Source organism: Patagioenas fasciata, chromosome 2 (assembly GCF_037038585.1).
Source record: "Patagioenas fasciata isolate bPatFas1 chromosome 2, bPatFas1.hap1, whole genome shotgun sequence".
Taxonomy (NCBI): domain Eukaryota; kingdom Metazoa; phylum Chordata; class Aves; order Columbiformes; family Columbidae; genus Patagioenas; species Patagioenas fasciata.
Genome location: NC_092521.1, coordinates 150,867,268 through 150,888,604, shown reverse-complemented (window position 1 = coordinate 150,888,604; position 21,337 = coordinate 150,867,268). Strand labels below are relative to the sequence as shown.

Sequence of the window (21,337 nt, the reverse complement as noted above, 5' to 3'; positions counted from 1 at the left end):
GAAAAAATTTGTACTAGAAATACCTGTAAAAAATATTTATCAAAATAAAAGGGTTTACTGATTTTATTAAAAAAAAAAAAACAACAAACCAACCCTTTTCTGATAGGAAAATCAAAGCATAATATTCTGTTGGGTTTAGTATTTAGTTCAACCTAATATACAGTGTTTGTTTTTACTGAATTGTGATTTTCTCTTTGAGTTAGTTGAAAAAGCAAAACCAAAATTCTCAAAACTGTATGGCATGCTGAAACTATTCTTGATAACAAGTCATTATTTTTGCAAAACTTTCCCACCCTCAAAAAAATACTGAGTGAATTTCTTCAAAAAGAGCAGAGTTCTCAGTGTGAGCGACAGATGTAAGCACGTTTTGCCTGTGTTTCTAAAGACTGTTCCAAAAAAAGAATGTGCTTATAGGTGTTTGGTCAAGTGTTGAGATGCTTCTGTCTTCCCGTTGTGAAAGTCAAAAACATTACTCAATGCTTGTCATATTAAGGAATAGCAAGCATGGGAACATTATTTATTTTAAGAAGGAAGAGGTAACTTCTTCTAGTTCAGGAAAGCCTGGAGCTTGATGTGAGCTCAAATACAACCAGGAGATGACAGAAGCCACAGGAACAAGTGAGAGTGTCGTTTTGTCATACACCTGTACTAACAAGCATTAGGAAGTGTTTGTAACCAAGACTGTGAAAGATCCAAAAAAGTTAACATGTTTCTACTTCTATTTTATATGGTTATATTAAAATTCAAAGTCCTGTCTTTCTTCTTTCAGAATGATCAGTCTATGCAAGACATGCAGATAATGGGAGCAGATGATCTTTCAAAGCTGACTGGAAAGGTTTGTTTATTTTAAATTTAAGAAAAAAAATACATCCACTAAAAACACTTGAGAAAAGCTACATAATTTTGCACATGGACTGTCAGATACTAGTATTGGAATCAAATAAATGTATTAATCTCTATTAAATGGCTGTAATGCCATTGCTTTCCAATTGCGTTTCCCAATAGTTGTACACATACCACCAGCTGGATTGTGGGCATAATCTGTGCTGGAATGTTTCTCCTGAGTTTGTTTCTGTCTTGGAGCCTTGTTTTTTCTGCCCTCAGTGGTTGCACGCCAGTAAACTGCATGTTGAGTGTCCCTGTTGAATTCAGCATACAAGGAGTTTAATACAATTTTGCCTACTGTACAAAGTTCAGTTGTGGAACCTTTCACTGAGATAATCAAATGGGTGGGTTTTTTTAATTCCAGCGTCAGGCTGGCTGTATGACTGAATTTCCTTTGCACTACGCTTGAACATTGCGGTAATGAAAGAGAGTGGTTTGAGTCAGTGAAAAGGCTATTTTCATCCAAGCAGGGTAATACAAAGCAGTACTTTGAAGAGGAAGGAAGGCTGTTTTCATTAGGCAAATGGTCTGTGTGGAAAATGGTCAGAAATGGATTCTTTACTTATGCATTAAGACAATATAATACTTGTTATTTGTACTGTACGTGCAGTTACTCTCTTATTAGCTGGCACTAAATAATAGCATTTTCTTCAAAGCACTCAAATATAGCACCAGCAAACTCATTCATTTTGTTGTGCTATGACACACAAGAAGACAAAAACTTAACTTTAAATGTTTCATTAATATTAAATAGTTTTTGATGCAACTAGAACTTAAATGAAAAAAATGTTGTAATACTCAGAATATTTTAGTGATACGTATGTCCTCAATTTGCACTTCTAAATGATCCTGCTGGGTGTTTATTTATTTCCAAATTATCACAAGAGCATTAATCATGTTTTGGGAAACATTAATTCATTTGCTACTTTCTTATATTCAAACACTGGAGCTACCTGTTTTTCTGTGATGATTTTGCATGTGTTTCCCTGCCTCACAGGCAGAACTGGCAGTGCACTTATTCATCTCACCTGACACGTCTCTCTCCCTGATAGTGCAAACACTTTTTAAGCTTCCAGGCCCAGCTTCCCTTCCCCATCTTCCAATCCCAAATTTTCTCCATGTTTCAGTTACTGATATCTATTCCAGATATAAGCTTCCTAGTATCATTTGAATTCACCGTGGCAAAACATTCTTTTATTTTGCAGAACTTCTGTGTATTTGTCTGTGTCCACACACGTATGAGAGAGAAGCAAAATTTCACCCCAAGCAGTTGTGCGCTTTCCAAAAATGAAGTAAAGTGTTTCCTTACACTGAAAATCCCAGTGACCTTTTTCTCATTGGCACAGCCCTCCTGTTCCCAGCTGTAGAACAGGACATAAGATGTGGCCGTTGGGAGATCCGTGTGGATCAGACTGGGCAGCAGGGTAGCTCAGGACGGCTGGGCGAGGAGCTGGGATGTGGGGCAGGTGTGAAGGGGCTGGTTTGGGAAGGCGAGGGCTGCTGAGCAGAGTGGAGCCTGGAGCTGGAGGTTGGGCGTGGAGGACTGCGGCTGCCAGGGGAGCAGACCTGCCCAAAGGACATGTTGGGCGGTTGTTTGTCTGTGTGGTTGTCTGTGACACAGCCGAGGTATGAATAATTAAATAGCATTTTCACTGTAACACGTGAGAATGGGATTTCCTTAAGACTTATTTTACTGATTGAAAAGCTGGGATGTGAACCTTCAGCTAAAATATTCATACTTACATGTCTAAAGTTGGATATATGAAGGAGTGGCCTTATGTCCACGGATGCCAACTCCTCCATCTGTTGTTGACTTAAGCAATTAGTGCAAGTATTCAGCACATTTTACTAATCAGCCATTTGCAGACTGATTCAGAGCCTCCCACATTCAGTGTAAATCTTTCCTTGAAGTGTTTTTTGGTACCTTAGTTTAGCTGCTGGCTTTTAAAAGTGCTGGCTTTAGTAACCATCCTAAGTCACTGAGAGAATTAGTGGAAGACTTAGTGATAGAATTCAACTTCTCTGCTTTTAAGTGAGCTGGTGCTGCTTCTGCCTGCTTGGAGTATTTGGTAAGAAAAGATTGTAATTATATTGAAGAATTAATATGCCAGATTAAGTCCCATTAACTTAATGATCGTGGAAGATGTTTTCAAAAGTGCCAGCATGGATTTGGAATGTAAGTTCCATTAAGTTTCTGCAAAGTTCAAAAGCATCAATAATGTAAACAGTTTTGAAACCTGCAGATGGAAGATTCTAGTATTTTGATCTTAAAGTGCTCTTCATTAAGTAATAATACCTGGAACCAGGGCTAGCCTTAGTGAACAGCTAAATCATTCCCATGAATTACTTATTATTGGAAAAAAATATTTCTGAGTATATTCATGAACATGCTGTTCTGTAACAACGTGGGGTTTTTTTTCCCTGAGGAAGCTTAAAGAAAGCAAAAAAAAAAAAAAGCTAATTTAAAAAAGGGTGTTCAGGATAATAGCTCTTCAGAAGGAAGAATATCTCCTCTGCACATCTCTACAATATGCTTTTGTTTATAAAAATGTGGAAAAATGTGTAATGACCCAAACTACAAAATAGGAGGAATATTCTGAGAGAGGAGAGTTAGCATACAGACCCAAACTGTAACCTGAAGAAAGTCATCCACAATTTGAAATTCTTCTGTGAAGAAGGTCACAGAGGCAAGAATGAGGATTGCTGTGGCATGAATCATTAATAAAGGTACTTGAAGAATGAGTCCTGATACAGCTTAAGACTCTAATGCTTTGTAACTATTCATTTCAATGCAGAAAAAAAATATAATTTCAAAATCTCTTTCAATTATATAAGTGGTGAACATGAAATTTCTCAGTAGCTGATTTCACAGTTAAGTAGCTGCTTAGTTTTCAATTACTTTAAAGCTGAAATGCTCATTTGGGTAAAAATTATCATTAATGTTTGTAAAGAGGTTTTGAGATACGATATCTGTTCTTTCAGGAACACCATAAGATGTGGATCAGCCCAGCCAAAAATATTCTAATCACACATTCATGACCTTTTCTAGAACCCCATAGAAAACTCTTACTCAGATGTCTAATTTCTCAAAAGTCTTTCATATTATTTTCCAACATCTTGATGAAGTATGTGTGTGTGGCTTTCATTTCTGTGCAGACTGTAAAATTATTTCACTTCTAAGAGCAGCCCTTGTAGCTTCCTTTGCACCTCTTCACTGGAACTCAATGTGTTATTGTTTAGCCTTTGTTTCCGCATAATTCCTCAGCCCTATTGCACTATTTCTTCAAGCCTAACTTGCCATCAAATGTCTCACTTAACCAGTAGTACCTGAGGTTCCCCAAAAACAATGCTCAGAAAGCTGATGCTGCTGGTGTGATGAGGAAGCTGATAATACATTAGCAATTCAGTCTGAAGAATCACATTATCAATTTATGTATTTCCAATGATACAGAGTATACATGAAAAGAAGGTGTCTTTGGAAATAATCTAACTGAAAATACAGACTTCTGAATGGAAGTTGAACTAAAAGGAATGAAAATCCACTATTTCGTAACCCCCACCTCGCCAGCAAAAAAAAACCAAACCAAACCAAAACCAGAAACAAAAAGGCTGTGTCTCTTTTTTTAGTCTTTTGTATTTCTTATTAATATTATGAATATGCCTTCATCTGTAGAAGTGGATGTATAAATAATCTCACTTTTTCCAGCAACTGTGTTACCATACATATTTTATAAGCTGGTATAATTAGCGATATGTTACATATATCTCCAAATAGTTTAAGAATAGTTCTATCTAAGGAGAGAGGATGGAAGCCAGGACACCAGTGGGGACTCAAACATAAAAGTATTTCCATCATTTCCAATTTCCATGTATTTTCTCCACTTGTAAGACCACCATTACAACCATACTAAGTGGGATGAAAGGTCTATCTAGGCTTGTATCATGTCCAGCAGCAGGTAACTGAAATGTTATTAGGGAAAGGTTATATGAAACACAGCAAAAGCAGAAACTTCCAAAATCCAGGTAACATCTGGACTATCATGTTGAATACATCCACTGCTAGAATCATGATCCATGTCTGTGTCACCTCTTTGTAACTCCAGTTACACCTCTAGTCCCACAAAATCCTATAGCCGGGAGTCTCATATTTAGATAACATGGGAAAAAGTTTGTTCTTTTAAGCTTGCTACCTGCTTACCTTCAATGAGCTTTACAAGACTTAGGTAAATCTGCCTTTTTTAATTGCTTCCTTAAAAATTTCTGCAAATCTTGCCACGGTGAGCCTAATTTTCTCTTCTGAATTTGGGTAGCTTTTTGCCTTTCGCTGTTGCCTTTTTTAATACCTTTGCCTACTAGATTGAGCAGCTTGCCATTATCAAATTTATATTGCCATATGGTTGCATATTTACTTATCATTCAGTCATTACTGAAGCTTCTTTTAGATAAACTAATACATTGGGGGCCTGCTGTAAAGCACTGGCACACTGTAGGTTGTAAATGAGACAAGTCTTCAAAGTAAAATTAATAACAGAAAATTAATTCTAGGCAATTGATGTCATTGGAAGAAATAGGATTTCAAGCATGTGGATTCTTCTGTTGGTCTGAACAGAATCAGCCAACTTAAATTAAGTACAGATTAGGATAAATTCTTAATTTTAACCTAATATGGCAATCAAGCCATTTGGGAGAAAAAAGTGACCGCCCTACATAATCACCTGCCCTGTGACCAAAGGGGCAGATAAAAATGTTAAGAATTCCTCTGAGCTAAAATAAGAGAGCAAATTATCAGGTGTGGAACACTGATAAATGAGTTGAAGGTCAGCTGCAGTGGAAGATTATAATGTGCCATAAGGCCAGTATTTTATCGACTCCAGGATTTCCAGTGCAGTTCTGAATTGTCGTTCCCAGGCTCAGCTGTTGAAGGTATTTTGTGGTCTCTTTGAGGTTGTGGGCTGAAAGGTCAAAGTTCTTTTGTGAAAAATGTTCTCTCACTGGGAACTGGGCTGTTAATTAAATAAAAGCTATTACTTCCTGCTACAAACCTTAGTTTACTATAAGGTGTTTTTTCCAGGTCTCAAATAATTCTTCTTTTCTTAGTCTTAAATTCATTCTGCGATACTTTTTGTTTGGTTGGTTTTGGTTTTATTTTTTTTGGCAGTGTGTTTGTTTGTTTTAATGTGTGTGCATGTTATTCTGTTGATTTTATGCTGAAATATTTCAGGAGAAAATACCCTTTTTGTGGATCTGCCTGATTTTCTTGCTATACATGCTAGGGCTGTGTTTGTCCTCTTAGCTGTAGTATTGCATTAAGTATGGTTGTTTATTTGATTACTTAAGTTTCTGCTTTCCAGGAAATACTCCCCCTTTCTAAATTTGCCACTTAGCATTTTACTGTATTAAAATTTTACATTTTGTGTCAATTCAAAGACAGCTTTTCCCTCAAACACTTTTTCAGTGCTAATTTCAAAGCACTGCTATTTCATAGCAGTTTTTCACTTGAAATCATAGAATCATAGCATCGTTTAGGTTAGAAGAGACCTTTAAGATCATCGAGTCCAACAACTGGAACACAAACTCAAAATCTAGAAAACATTGTTATTCTTTTCCAGGAAGGTGAAAAATAGTTTCCATAGCACTTAGTGCTGCCAGGCAGGAGGCATACGTCATCTCATCGCTCTGCTCGGTCTTGTTAGCGGACATTGTTCCATTTATTACTGACCTGTGGGAAGGTAAACAATAGAAATATATTGACTCAGTGCCCGAGTATTTTTCAGCTTGTTACAAGTCAGGATTTTACTTACATGTATTATAATAATAACTGACTTTCTTGCCGTTGTGTAAGCTCATGTGGCTTTGAAAAGCAGTAATCTATGGATTTTTGATTTTTGCACGTTTCCAATCTGTTATTAGTAACCTAAAATTCACAAATAAATTGAAATTTATCTTAGAAGAGAAAATGTGGCTCTTTAGCATGCGCGACAAATTCACATGGAATACAGTTATTTGAAATTATTTCTTCTTCATTTTACATAGTACTAATATTGTCTAAAACCTGCTTTTTCCAGATGTCACAAGACAAGCTGCTATGAACCATTTCCACTACTGTCTAAAAAAGGATACGAGAGCACAAATTTTATTTCTGTGTAGATCCAGTTCACACCACAAACATTATTTCTGCTCCGTGAAAATGTCCATGTGCAGAGTCACAAGTTGTGTGCACCCTGGTCACTCAAAACTGGAGAACTGTAAACTTCACAGGACCCCTTTGCATTTAAAACCACAATTTTAGGGTCAGTGCTCTTTTATGCTTTTATAAATTATCTGGACACAGGAATTGCCAGTGACACTACACCAGGAGGAGCTGTGGGCTCCCTTGAGGGCAGAGAGGCCTTACAGAGAGATAGACTAGAGAACTGGGTAATCACCAACCACATGAAATTTAACAGGAGCAAGTGCCGGATGGGGTAATCCTGGTTATACAAACAGACTGGGGGACGAGATGCTGGAAAGCAGCCCTGCGGAAGGAGATCTGGGCGTTCTGGTCAGTGGCAAGTTGAACATGAACCAACAGTGTCCCTGGCAGCCAAGAGGGCAACTGTGTCCTGGGTGCATCCAGCACAGCATGGCCAGCCGGGCAGGGAGGGGATTGTCCCGCTCTGTTCCGCACTGGTGCGGCCTCACCTGGAGCACTGTGTGCAGGTCTGGGCAACACAGGGTAAAAAGGACATCAGACTGTCCAGAGGAGGGTGACCAAGAAGGATAAAGGTCTCAAAAGCAAAAATTAAGGGGAGCAGCTGAGGTCACTTGGTTTGTTCAGCCTGCAGAAGAGAAGGCTGAGGGGTGGTGACTGCATCGCAGGCTGCCATGTCCCTGTGGGGTCAGTGGAGGGGGAGATGCTGATCTCCTCTCTCTGGTGACCAGTGACAGGACACAAGGAAACGGAATGAAGCTGTGTCAGGTGAAGTTCAGATTGGACATTAGGAAATGGTTCTTCACTGAGAAGGGGGTCAGTCACTGGAACAGGCTCCCAGGGGAGTGGTCAGGGCCCCAAGTCGGTCAGAATTCAGGAAGCGTCTGGACGATTCTCTTAGTCGGATGGTTTAGTTCTAGGTAGACCTGCAAGGAACAGGGAATTGGAATCGATGATCCTTAAGAGTCCCTTCCAACTTGAGATAACTCTGTGATACGATGATTCTGCATTGCACCAGGCGCCTTCCTGCCAGCTGCCTGGTAGAAACAGCTGTAAACACAGAATGAATCACAGTCACCCAGACCTGTCAGCTCCCACCCACCCCTCTGACCCTTCAGCAATGAAAGCTGCTGATCTCTTGCTGCGACTCGGTAGAAGGGTGTCCAGTCTCTTTGAGAGTTGAGCCACTGCCCCTTCTTTATCTGGACTATAAGAAATCTTTCTAGAACACATTTTTAAAAACTGTCCTCTCTGTCTCGCTGTAAGATATTAGCACCATCATTAGATTTCTGGATGTACTTCACAGATTGTGTTGGTGAAGATGGCTCTACTCAGCAATTAAACCATCTTCAGTCTAGTCAACATGTCAGTAAATATTTTTATTTCCTGTTCTCCAACCTCCAAAAATAGGCAGAAAATACAAAGTGCATGCCAGAAGGCCAGATTACTTTTCTTCTCATGTGGTTTCCTCCTCTGCAGTTACCTCATCTGGAAGGACAAAACAGTTTTGAGCTATGTGTTACAGGAGCTTCAAACACATACACTTGAAAGAGTATCTTTTCTTCAGTGTCCTTTGGCTCCCTGTTGCCATCAGGCACTGCCATAGCACCACGAGCTGATGAGTTTCACCAGCCTGCCCACCAGCTCACAGGCATGGATTTCATGGTGAAGCTGAATAAAGTCTTGCACATAGCTGTGATGTTTCCCAAGATATGCCAGATGCAGCCAGATGTGCATTGAGGATGATGGTGACATTACCGATAACGTACCAATTTGTTGCATCCGTTGCATTCTTCTTTTATCTTCTTGTGTGCATCTACTCAAGGATAAACTAATCTATTTCAACCAGTTTTAGTAACACATCACCACTACCTATTCTTGGATACTGTGTATCAAAACATTTCTTGGTGGTTGTTTCTCTGGTGCTCGGCAAGGCCATTCCTTTTCTGGAACCCTTCTATCAGTAACCTGCTTCAACAGGAGAAAGGCAGGGGATAGGCAGCATTACGGTCCTTTTCCAAGCATGTCAAGTAGTTTTGTAGGAGGTGGTCTCTGATCCCAGAGGATGGCACACCATTTGGAATGCCTTCAGTCATAAGCAGAAGTTGAGTATGATGACTTTAGTCACAGCAACCCTACCTGATCAAAACAGGAATTAATGTATCACTGTCGGCAATCAGGATGCCTGTCAGTTTATATATACAAAATGTTTTAATATCTAAATGTTTTATCGTGGCTTTCTACTACAGAGTCCTTACATACAGGATTTCTCCATAGTGCGGAAAAATCAGTGTTTTGGAAATAATGGGAATGTGCATCATACAAAACAGAATCTGTGTTTCCTGACTTAGGTAACAGCCTGATTAAAGGGACTTTTGAGTGACCAAATCTCTCAATGCATATCAGTTGCAACTCCTGGACTCCTTGACTCTGAGAAGAGGCAAGAATAACAGAATCCTGGTTGGACAATGTCAAGTTCCGCCAGTATCCTTCCTTCTCAAGTTAGTCAATAAATATGAGATCTCACGCTTCAGCTGAAGTCACGTGCAGGTGACTATTGCTCCTGTGACCAGACAAACCCTTCAGGCATGTCTGGATCCATGTTAATCTTCTTTCCTTCATATGAGTCATTTGTGATAAGGAAATGTAGACAAGATTAAATTTCTATTAGACAGATGTATAACTGGTTGGAAAGCTATTCTCAAGGAACAGCTAATTATGCTTCACTGGCAGACTGGATGCATTAAAGTATGCTCTTCAGGGACTATACAATATTTAATTCATGATTTAAAAGATGGAATTAGCATTTAATACTAGCGATACTACCTGGAAAAATACTACGAGATAGTATTATGATCTTAAGAAATTATTTTAAGAATTTGGTTCAAAGAATGACATGTAATGACAACAAAGATGAGCACTGATTTCTGTGTTTATACAGAAGTAATCTCTTGCATAAACACAAGTGAGGAAGGACTGACTAAGCAACAGTTCTGAACTGGAGACAACAGGTGGATCGCAAGTTGCACGTGAGACAACAGCATACCTTTATAAAAGATGTAACCGTCGTTCTGGAACATATAGAAAGGAGGATTATTTGTAAAGCATACAAAGTGGTTCTTTTATTCTTCTCAACACTGAAAAGGCTTCTCTCTGGTTTGGGACACCACAACTGGAGAAGGATGCTGACCAACCGAACAGGTTCCAGAGGAGAACAAAAGAATAAACAGAAACCTGGAAAATATAACTTGTGAGAAAATGTTGAATAAACAAAGGTTGTTTAAGCTGAAGAAGAGGAGACTGAGGAAATACATCTCTCTTTAAATAAAGAAGTTAAAAAGAGAAGAAAATAAAGCTTTTTCTATTTCCAGTGCAAAACAAGTTCAGGCCAAATAGCAACGTAAGTTTTCTAACTGCATTTTTACTCTTAGATAATGATGCACTGAGACACATTGGTTGCCTGGGGAAGTTCTGAAGTCCTCATCATGTTCAAGAACAGGTAAATCAGATATCTCTGAAGGATAGTTTTAAGTGGATTCTTGGGGCCAACAGAATAGTCTTGATAGTTTTTCATGGTCTCTTCAGCCCCATTTTCTATTAAATGTCTGTGATTTTTTTTTTCTCACAAGTTAAATAGTAAGGCCAGCTCCTCCGTATTGCTTTAATCCCAAGTCCATAGCCAGGGAGGCTGCAGACCCCTCATTCTGTCTAATTTTATTATTTCCACTTGTAAGCAAGAGAATCCCTATTGCTGCTCATGATAGGATAGCTGAAACAGCTGTGGTAGCAAAGAAATGTATTTGTCTGTCAACAGAACGTCCCAGGACTATGTTTTTCTCTCCATCTCATGGCCCTGTGTGCACTAATAGGCCTCAATGGCCATGGCCTGTGTCACTTGAGGGCCCTACCCAAAGCTGTGGGCACAGGAGCCTCAGTTCAGCTCAGCCCTGGGCTTTTAGTCCATGCCTGAGCTATGCTGTATGGGTACTGATCTCCAGCTCAGCTACAGCCATGCCTGTACGTTACTGCAGAAATTGATCCGGAACCTGACTTCCCAGTTTAACCTTGGACGATGGGCCTGCCTGGAGATCAGTGGGCTGTGTCTGATCATCGTTACTCTCACTGGACCTGGTACCAACTTGTGGAGTGACATCCCGGCTTGACCTCAGATCTGCCTCATCGCCATGAACTCACCTGATGATATGCAGTCTTGGTTGAACAAGTGCCAGGTCTGCCCACTCGCCTTGCTGGGGCTCTGCGGGGCCTCTGCTCTGCCAACCATGTTACTGCCCTCAGCTCACGGCTGCCCTTTGCTACAGAGCAACCAGCCTTTGCTGCACCCTGACACAGCAGGGCTTGGCAGCTGTCTGCCATGTCATTGTGGTATGAACAATCTCCTGCCATAGCTGCTGTGCCTTTACTTTGGTGGGGGAGTTCTTGTCAATGGTATGAAGAGCAGCAAGAGATGCACGACACTGGCAGAATGGGTCGGGATGTCAGGCTGGTGGTGTCAGGTCAGCCTCTCCCACCCGGGGCCACTCACAGTCATCCTGCACTGTTTGTTGGTAGTAAAGGCGTTAATTTCTGTCTTTAGTTCTGGTGAGGTTCTTCCCTTGACAACTCTTCTGCTCTTTCTCAATATCATATATGTATGTGTGTATATATATATATACACACATAAATATTTACATATATATCACCAGCTGTGCAAATTGCCTGGGGGATAGTTAAATCATTGCTCCTGCACATGATCTTTAGATGTCCACTGACTGAATCAAGTGGTTTGTGTATGCCTCAGAGCCAGGTGTCCTGGGCTGGTCTTTGGGAGTATTTTACCTAGTTATGACTTGACTCAGGAAGCCAGATGAGAGCCAAAACTTTTTTGGATCCAGATGGCTTCCTTCAAGAAAATGTGTCTTTGCACACCTGTCCTAAGCTTCTCCTGAACGTGCTTTTGGTCTTTTCATCTTATCTAGAGGACTGACACACTTCCATTCTTTCTTGAAGAAAGAAATTCTAGAGGCAGGGCATCCTGAGACTTCTGTTGTTAAGAGGCCTTTGACTTCTTACCTCCACAGGACTATGTCTTTCAGATCCAGAGTTGTTTCTGTCAGCAGCTGAGAGGTTGAAAATCAGGAGCGCCAAGCAGGATAACCACCCGTGAAACCTGTTATGAAAACACCAAAAAGAGCCACCCTCCAAGATATTAATAAATACACATTCCACTAGAGCTCAGTCTAAATTAGTGGCTTTCTTGAGTGATATCTCCATTGCTGACATCTGCTGAACTGCTACCAGGAGTTCCTTCCACACCTTTACCAAGTGTTTTGCCATTTCAGAAGCATCCAGGTATAATGCAGTGTGTGGTAACATGTTTCTGCAGTGGTTGGTGCATGAAGCATGCTGCTTTCCCTATCAAGCACTGCGGCTGTTAGGAGGAACTGCGGTATGAATATAAATAGGGATAATCTGTAGTAATGATTTCTGTTTTGAAGGTTAAAAAAATATTTATATATCAGTTAATGAAACTGTCAGAAGTGTGCTGTTTGTGAGCACACTCCATTTACACAGTCCTTCTCCATGGTGTTTTGAGTCTTTCTCAGAACTCTCAGCCTTGGGATTCTGTGGTGGGAAAGGAAGTAAAACAGTCTCCACCTTATGTATGTAGCAAGGCCAACAAGCCTGATGGAAAGGAAGGGGAATGTAAGCTAATTTGGGGAATGCTGCATGAATATGAAACTATCTGTCTCAGGGTTTTGTGGGACATACAATGTGCACGTGCATGTAAGATGTATACATAGATAGATATCAGTATTTCTGAAACAACTTTCCTCCTGCTATTGCAGGCTTCACCTCAGAAAGTAGATCCTAATGCAAGATTGTAGGAGTCCATCCTTTTAAACATGCATATGATAATGCCCACTGATAAATAAATTTTAATTCTAATAAGAACATTGCTTCTTATTATTGCTTGTAATAGGAGAACAGGAGTCACATTAGATATTGTGATTCCTGGAACAGTGATGAACTATTTCAGCCAAAAGATCAGCCTGTGTGATTGTGTGGTGTTAGGGCTTGACATCACTTCTCTTGGCTGGACCACTCCTCTTCAAGTACTACCACTGCTTTCAGCAGCAGTATTTGAAGAGAAAGGCTGTTTCACAGTATGAGAATGGGTGGTACAACTTGGTCTTTAATCCTTTACTGTGAGTTTTTGGGGGAAGGAGGGGTGGGCTATGGAGGGGGAAGAGTATCTATTTCAGAGTATTATTGCTGTAGTCTCATTTTAACATTAGAAATAGTATTTTAGTGAACTACAGGTACACTGTAGTACGTGGCTAGACACACTGGAATGAAGCAAAGCTCATCCCATTTGGATTTCTTCCATCTAATTTTATTTTACACAACTATGTGTGTTCTTGCACAAAGAGGACAATCTAGACAGAATAAGGTTGTAGTCTCTTACTGCAGGGCTTGCTTTTATGGCTGGCTCTTTGTCAGAGCACAAAAATGAAACTGAAAACTCCTTGTGTCCTACCATGTTGTACATGTGCACATGGACTTATCTATTATATCTTCATTTTATGACAACAGTTGTAAAACACTGGCCCGGGTTGCCCAGAGAGGTGGTGGATGCCCCATCCCTGGAGAAATTCCAGGCCAGGCTGGATGGGGCTCTGAGCAACCTGATCGGATTGAAGATGTCCCTGCTCATTGCAGGGGGTTGGACTAGATGAGCTTTGAAGGTCCTTTCCAACCCAAACTATTCTATGATTCTACTTTTTCAAACATTTGTTTATTTTAGTTTAGTAATATTGTGTAATTGTATTTCTTTTTGTTTGTTTCTTTCAGAATGTTCTAATTGTGGAGGTAAGTTGAGTGCTTATGTCATATTTTACTTAGATGAAGTCACACAGACAAGCTGTGATTGTGTGTTTGGTTTCTAAAACCCGTCTGTGTTTACATTTCTTTAGCTGGGAGGTGGTGAAGAGGGAGAGGGGTTGATTTGCTTAATGACCTCTCAGACATTTTGCATGATGGATCAAACTACATTGCTGCTGCGCTAATTTGTACTTTGCCTTGTGATACCCAGAAGTCTTTGCTTCTGCATCATTTGATTTGTTCTTCCTATGGTTTCATCAGCTCCTGTTCTGCAAGTTTTTTCTGTTCCTTGGAGGACAATGAATCAACTGCAATGGTGCCCTATACTTCTCAGCAGCATGACTTTGAAGTATTAATAGTAGCACAGCCCTACACATGCTTCTGTAGTAGCATAGCCCTGCTTACAGCCCTACACACAGCTGCAGGTTGTTCACTCACTGGCTTAGGATGTCAATCATTCTCTCAAGTCCCTGCGACTCCTGCTCATTACGATTGCATCCTGCAGTGTCCCCTGGGGAGTTCCCATCACAGATATGTTGCTGATGTAAATCAACAGTGTTCATCTGCAGAGAAAAAACGTGTCACCTCACTGGTGCTGCAAATTCTCTCTGAATTAATGTAGGTGATTCTCTTTTAAAAGGTTGGAAAAGCAACTGGGATGGTTAGAGAGCACGTCAAGACCTGACTGGCATTTCAGGCCCAGTCTGCTTGTATGGGAAATAAGCTGGATGGTGTAATTAAGGAAATGTATAAATGTTGTAACATCTTTTCTTAGAAAAGGAAGGAAAAAAAGTCGTCCACCACAGCGGTGGCTGGTTACCTGGATAGCTGCTGGGAGCTCCGTATTTGCCAGTACTAACTGCTGTAACAGAAATGAAAATCATGCACAGCAAATTTTGCTGATGCTGTTAGATGGCTGGGGAGCAGACGCAAGGTGTTGCTGCTGAAAAATCCACACCCACAGAGTTCAGGATCAGCAGCTGCTCTCCATGTCGTGGTCAGTTTTGTAGTCAGGTATCTACTGATCTCTCTCAGATCAGGTTGGGTACAGTAGCTCTGGAGAACACTCATTTGTACTGGACCAATAAAGCAACAAATAGGGCAGATTTAGCCCTGACATGGAGAGGTGCTGACATGCTGTAGTCTTGAGTGTGATATGGAAAGTCTGATCCCTGCACTCGTGCAGTGCTCAGTAGAGTCATCTCCAGTCCCATGCTGCATCCCAAGTGCTGGAAACACAGCTGTTTTCAAGAGAAAGTGGACAGTCCTTTAATTGATCATTTGTGAGTAGAAAGCACTTGCTGAGTGTGAGCTCAGTTATAACCTTTTTTGGATGTGGCCTACAATACACTGGGAACAACACATCATTTCCACAAAACTGTTATGTGGAACTGCTCAACCATTGTCCAGATTTCCTCTTCTCAGCTTTCCTTTGTTTTTCACTTTTTTTTTTCATGTTTTGTAAGGATATTGTTGGAACTGGAAGAACTATGAAGGTTCTGCTTAATAATATAGAAAAATACAAGCCAAAAATGATTAAAGTGGCAAGGTGAGTAAAACAATCACAAAATGTAGTAATTAATTAGTCTAGCCCAACATATTTTCCAGTGAAGGTTCCCGTTGAGATCTTGTTTTAATTCAGTGCTGCAGTGTCACACGGGGACCTGTGCAGAGCAGCTGCCTGGGCCGCAAAAAGGAGGGAGGAGGGAAGGCGAGGAAATGCTTTTGTGTTGTTCTACAGTGGCAATGACCCTTCAGCCATTCCAGGACTGATGGACTTTGAAGGGGAACACGCGCAGCTCTTCCCTCCCATCAGGACACTGTTGGGAGGAGAAGCAAAATGAGAACAGTGATTCACATGGCTCAGAAGTATTTTTATAAAGGGAGTAGTCTTTGTGCATGTTATCCAGGTAAATATCTAGATTTACATGGGGTGTATTTTGTTTTTAATTACAGTTTGTTGGTGAAGCGAACATCTCGACCTGATGGGTACAGACCAGATTGTAAGTGTTGTGAAGATCTGTACTTGAAAGTACAAGAAGTTGCCATGATTCTACCACTTGCCTTTCATATCACTCCATGGGCTGCTAGAAGCATCATGAAGTATCAGTTCTCAGTAGGACTGTGGGATGCAGTGGAAGGATTTGTATAATTGTGGTTTGGAAAGCCCAGCCTCTGACAGTCTGATGTTTTCTGCAGAGTGCTAACTTCGTAAGGAAGTTATGAAAGGGTTTAATTTTATCCATAGAAGGTGTTTTATCTTCTGTCTCTGGCAAACTATATTTGTCCATTTCTTCCTTTTCCTTACTCATTGCATCTCTTTGGAGGAGCTGCAGGATTCCATCTGAACATGAAAGGTGTTTTATTGTGACCTAGTTATGCACAAGTTTTACATTTTTATAAGATAATAACATTTTAATTTTTTAAGTATTGCTCTTCAAAGGGTAAAAAGTTGTAATGAAAACCAGCCTCCCCAAAAGCAAAAGATAAATTGGGCTTTTCAAACTTCCCCCTGCTATTCTGTTTGTGTCAAACCAGCACCACTTGTAAAAGGAAACAGGCTTTATCCTTGTTTATTCATACTGGGATAAATTTTATTCAAAAAATGTATAAAACATCAGAGATCACTCTAAAATCATTGACTGTGGTGTGTCATTTCCTCACTTACCTGAATTTAGGATTCCAAAGTGTCTGTTACCCACATTTTTTTACAATTGAATTCCTTCATTGGATACCTGTGAAACTTTTTATGCTGGCCTATTTTTGTGTTTTTCTCTGGTTACTTAGTGAACAACTTGGAAAGAGTCTAACTTGCTTTATGTAGTGATGGTACTGCACAAAAGTCACACGCAAAAAGATTCATGCCTGCGCTTAGCCTGAAGTGTGTGAGCTCCATGATTCAGCTGCGCTGCATGCATGTACTTTGTTAAGCATGTTCCTGAGTCTTCGTAAGGTTGGGACTTTAATTTAAGAAGTATTTGACATGTTTTGGTAGCATAATATGCAAAACAGCTTTTGCTACTCCCTCTGAAAGTTGCTTCTGAATTAAAATTGTAGGGTTTTTTCATCGTTAGTGTGATACCGGACAGTTGTCACCACGTACACATACCAATGGAGCTTCCAAACATAGGCAGAATTTTTTAGCTCTGATTTTGGCTTCCCTCTGCAGTGTGTCTGCTGTGCCACTGATAACTGTACACAGCTCTCTGACTCTCCACTGGCTGTTCACATGCCTGTCACAAATAGTCTAAGAGTAGGAGCTGCCTGTAGGGCTGCTGCTGACCTTGATGTCTGAGAGTCAAAAGTAACACAACCTGAACTATGTACATCTATAGTTTTCTTGTCAGAGAACCAACACACGAATTTAAGGGCTATATGATAACCATCCGTCTTGTAATGATGGTGTTCTTTATTTGTCTCAATACAGATTACGGATTTGAAATTCCAGATTTATTTGTGGTAGGTTATGCCTTGGACTACAATGAGCACTTCAGAGATCTAAACGTAAGTTTCTTCAATTTTAAAAATCGCTGTTTTATTTTTCTGGGATGTCTTAAAGACCCCATCATTTGCGTCCTCCCTCAGGTCTTGGTGTCATGGTTGGGATCCTTTCAGTGAGTGTAGAATTCCCTGCAAAACCTCAAGTAATGCAAAGGAGTAACTTCTCAGGAGTTCCTTCCCAGCTCTTCCCCTTATGAGCAGAAATCATGAACTCTGCTACACTTCCACCTCCTGTGAGCCTGGGGCTTCCCAGGTCAATCACTCCCAGTACGTGCAGAGGCAGCAGGAAAAGTGACACACAGCTACAGTTCAGACGGGCTTGGACTTCTGCCGCTATGTTGCCTGCCCCATTCTCAGTGAGATAATGATGGAAAAAAGGGCAAGCCTTGCCTCTGCTTCCTGTCGTGCTCCCAGGGGCAGACCTCAAAACTGGGAATCGCATGTGGAAAAACTTTCTGCAGCTAGAAAGTGAAATCAGAATTCAGTCCCAGGTGTTTGGGAAGTAAGGGGTAGTTACAAGATCACCAGATCGGTCAAGTTAAAGTATCACTGAAGTATTCATTAATAATTAATAATGTAATCAACTACAGTGCTGCAATCAGTGTTATTTTTTTTTCAGCACATATGTGTTATCAATGATCATGGCAAAGCAAAATACAGAGTCTGAAGCAGTAACATCCTCACCTGAAGATGGTTAAGCTCAGCGAAGCGGAAATTTGACTACACTCCCTCAAGCATCTCCCAGAAGAGCCGTTCAACTGACTTGTGTTTCTCTCAACCCAGTACAGTAAGGGGTTTACTCTAGAGATACTGATTAATATTTACAGAAGTGAGAGCTCTTACTTAAAATGTGAAGTAGATGGCTTTTGAAGTTATTACCTTTTCTTAAGTATTAAAATTACCACACAAAATGCTTTTTGACTAATAATTTGTCTGGCTCCAGTCTCGTTGTGGATGCACTTAGTCCATCATTCTACTCATTGCAATACATGTACTTCACTGCGTTGTGTAGCATCATTCAAACGTGCCATTCTGTGCTTGAAGATTATTTTACAAAATGTTATTGACTTCAGCATCCGTTTAGTCTTGGTCAGATATGCTGCTGCCAATTTGAAAGTGCTATTTTTATTTAATTCCACAATTGCAAAGTTTCAGCTGAAACTGTATGTTGTACAATAGTACATTTCTGGTAGTTCATTACAGCCTCTTCGGAGCAGAATTGTAACTCTCGGAATGTGCTGAATTAGAGTGCTGGTACAAAATGAGCCTTTGCAAGACACTGCTGATCTGAAATTGGAAGATGTCATGGGTTTGGTACGTCATGTAGCCGTAGACATAACCTGTGTAATGTGCTGACTTTTAATCAAGAGAAAACAATGCCAGGCAGATGTCAATTTCTGCATGGTATCCTTTTCTTCTGTAGGACACAAACAACGAACAGAACTAACACGGTGTTATCCTGTGCCTGTATCCTTAATTAAACCTCATTAAGCACAAAAGTTTAATGCTAGTCTGACAATGATTCAGTTATGATGTGATTTTTGTAGCATGCCTAAGTTGAGACTTTTTGTAACCATTTGTAATCTTCAAGAATACTGATCTGACAATGTTGGAGAAGATTTCTATTAAAAAAAGTACAGGAAAACATAGAAAACAAGTTAACCCATGAATACTATAGATTCTAGAGATTCCTTCCTTCCCTTATACATTGTGCTTGAAGAAGTTTGTTAACACACATGCTGTGTTGTGTGAAAAATTTAATTCTGTACTGTGTGTAACTGTTCTCAGCAGCTTCCTGAGGGAAGGCAGCGCCAAGTGAGGAGCTGTGCGTGGATAGCTTTGCTCTGAACCATAAGAGGCAGACTGCTATGAGCTTCAGGTTCCTTTGAACTAATAAAGACAAAGTAAGAACACTTGTTACATTGCACAGTTGTTTATTTTCCTGCTTCAGCGTATTTCGCACATCCCCTAAAAGCTCTTAAAAAATATGTATTTAACTCATGATCTAAACATACCTGATGTCTGTATCCTGTGGCTCATAAGCTATTGTTATTTGCATAAAATCTATGATGTTAATGGCATGAAGAAGTAAGATCAAAGAATTATTGTGGTTGCTAGAGAAAAGCTTTAGCTCTCTCTTCTTTACTTTTAACCTATATTTTTATGGAGTTCTGTTGCAAAGCTTTCCCTCATAGAATAACTTTCTTCAGTTACAGAGAAGAAAGCACACCCAGCCCCTGGAAGAAGCTGGTGAAAAGGGTTTCATCACTCTTTCTTTTGTGAGCATGCCGAAGTTTTTCTTAATGCTTCTGGTTTCTATGGATTTAGTAGTATTGGCACATTGCGTATGCAGACAGGCTTAGGCTTAGGCTTAATCCAGGAGATCCATTAGGTTATTTCCTCTTTTTCCTCTCTTCTTCAAAGGACAGAATCCAATTCCCCCTGCTCCTGTGATCAGCCTTCAGGAGCAACAACAAAAATGTGACAAGTGAGTTAGTGTGAAATTAGTGTGAAAATATGAAGTACTGTAGACACACATAATTCAGACTGTGTTAAAGGTGTTTCACTGGAAGATTCAGATTATTAAAATCTACATACATAATAGAAAAGACCAGAGTTATAGAAAAAATAAAAACAAGAACTGGAATGTTTCTTTAATTTTATTTCCTCCTGCCATCATATTTTTGACATCATGAAAATCCACCACACAAATTTCACCAGTGATTTTCCATGTGTAACTATGCTGTGACTAAGAGGTGCATTTCTCTTCTAAACTCATATTGGAGTTTTGTATCTTTATCCACCTGAGCATGTCCAGATGCCTCAGCTGCCGTTCTTTGCTATTCTGCTGCCATGTGGAATATTAGTTTTCGGTTACATCATTAGTGTAACTGAGGGAACAGATAATTATGCATATATGTCTGATTAATATTGGGTCTAGTTTCTTCAGTGTGTTCAGATTGTTTTTTAAAAACTCATACATATTTTCTGCAGCTGTCTCCTGGTTCAGCAGTGGTGCCCATTACCTGTGTCACAATGTACTTTAACTAAAGGCCACTAAACATTTTCTTGGTTGCAGTTGTGCCCTGTGGCTAACAAAGTAATATATATTTTTTTTTAATCAGTTCAGCCGTTGCTGAAGATGAGAGGATGTTCTTTACAATCCATTATTTTTCTGGATGCAGCGTTTATGTATTTGGCAGGCATCCATTTTTATCTCAGTTTTTCTTCTCATGTACTCTTAACGCCAGCATCCTTTCCCCACCTGTTAATACAAGTTAACATGGACAGTGATTTGGTTCACAGTTTTATAAATGTTTAGCAGCCACCAGGCTTTAGGCTTTATTCAATTCATTCATGCTTACATCTGGTCCAATTCCAAAATATCATCCTAATTTCATACACCTTTCACAATCATTCATTTATTGCTACACGCCTTCCTCTGGGAAGTGAGCCACATCCCAGGACCTGGACCAAGAGGTTTATGCCACAAGGGAACAACTGCTGCGTTTGGCAGGGATATTCAGAGCAGTGAAAACTCTGCAACAACATGTGGTCAGCTAGAAAAGATTGGTCGTAAGCATGAACTGTCGTGTGGGATTATTTTGTGATGTTGAAATGATAATTCTTTGTTAAGAAAGAGCAATTTTCTGCACTTACCATAAATGATGAGAGGGAAAAGATAACTAAAATAGGTAAGGGAGTGCTAACGCTGGAGGAAGGCTGTCATTTATTTTGCAGAAAAGTTGGAGAACACCCAATATTTTTTAGGAGGGAAAAGGGAGACACCAGGTCTGGGTAAGGCTCTGTAAGCCCCCTGAAGGTTGGCAGCTGGGGTTCAGATACTCGCTTGTGCTGTTACCAGGCACTGGCTGACCC

At 40.1% G+C, this 21,337-nt stretch overlaps 1 protein-coding gene across 4 annotated transcripts in view; it reads left to right on the top strand.

Moving 5' to 3' along the window:
* The window catches only part of PRTFDC1 (phosphoribosyl transferase domain containing 1), a 46,168-nt gene extending 26,794 nt beyond the window's left edge, over positions 1 to 19,374 (top strand). For 3 of the 4 annotated variants that reach the window (XM_065831223.2, XM_065831222.2, XM_071805244.1), the window contains 6 exons: positions 770 to 835; positions 13,928 to 13,945; positions 15,424 to 15,506; positions 15,914 to 15,960; positions 17,385 to 17,461; positions 18,078 to 19,374. In XM_065831223.2, coding sequence (XP_065687295.1) covers positions 770 to 835; positions 13,928 to 13,945; positions 15,424 to 15,506; positions 15,914 to 15,960; positions 17,385 to 17,461; positions 18,078 to 18,125 — 339 coding nt within the window. In that variant the 3' untranslated portion in view covers positions 18,126 to 19,374. The remainder of the gene's footprint in view (positions 1 to 769; positions 836 to 13,927; positions 13,946 to 15,423; positions 15,507 to 15,913; positions 15,961 to 17,384; positions 17,462 to 18,077) is intronic. The other variant, XM_071805243.1, reaches the window with a different exon arrangement.
* The last annotated feature ends 1,963 nt before the right edge of the window (positions 19,375 to 21,337 follow it).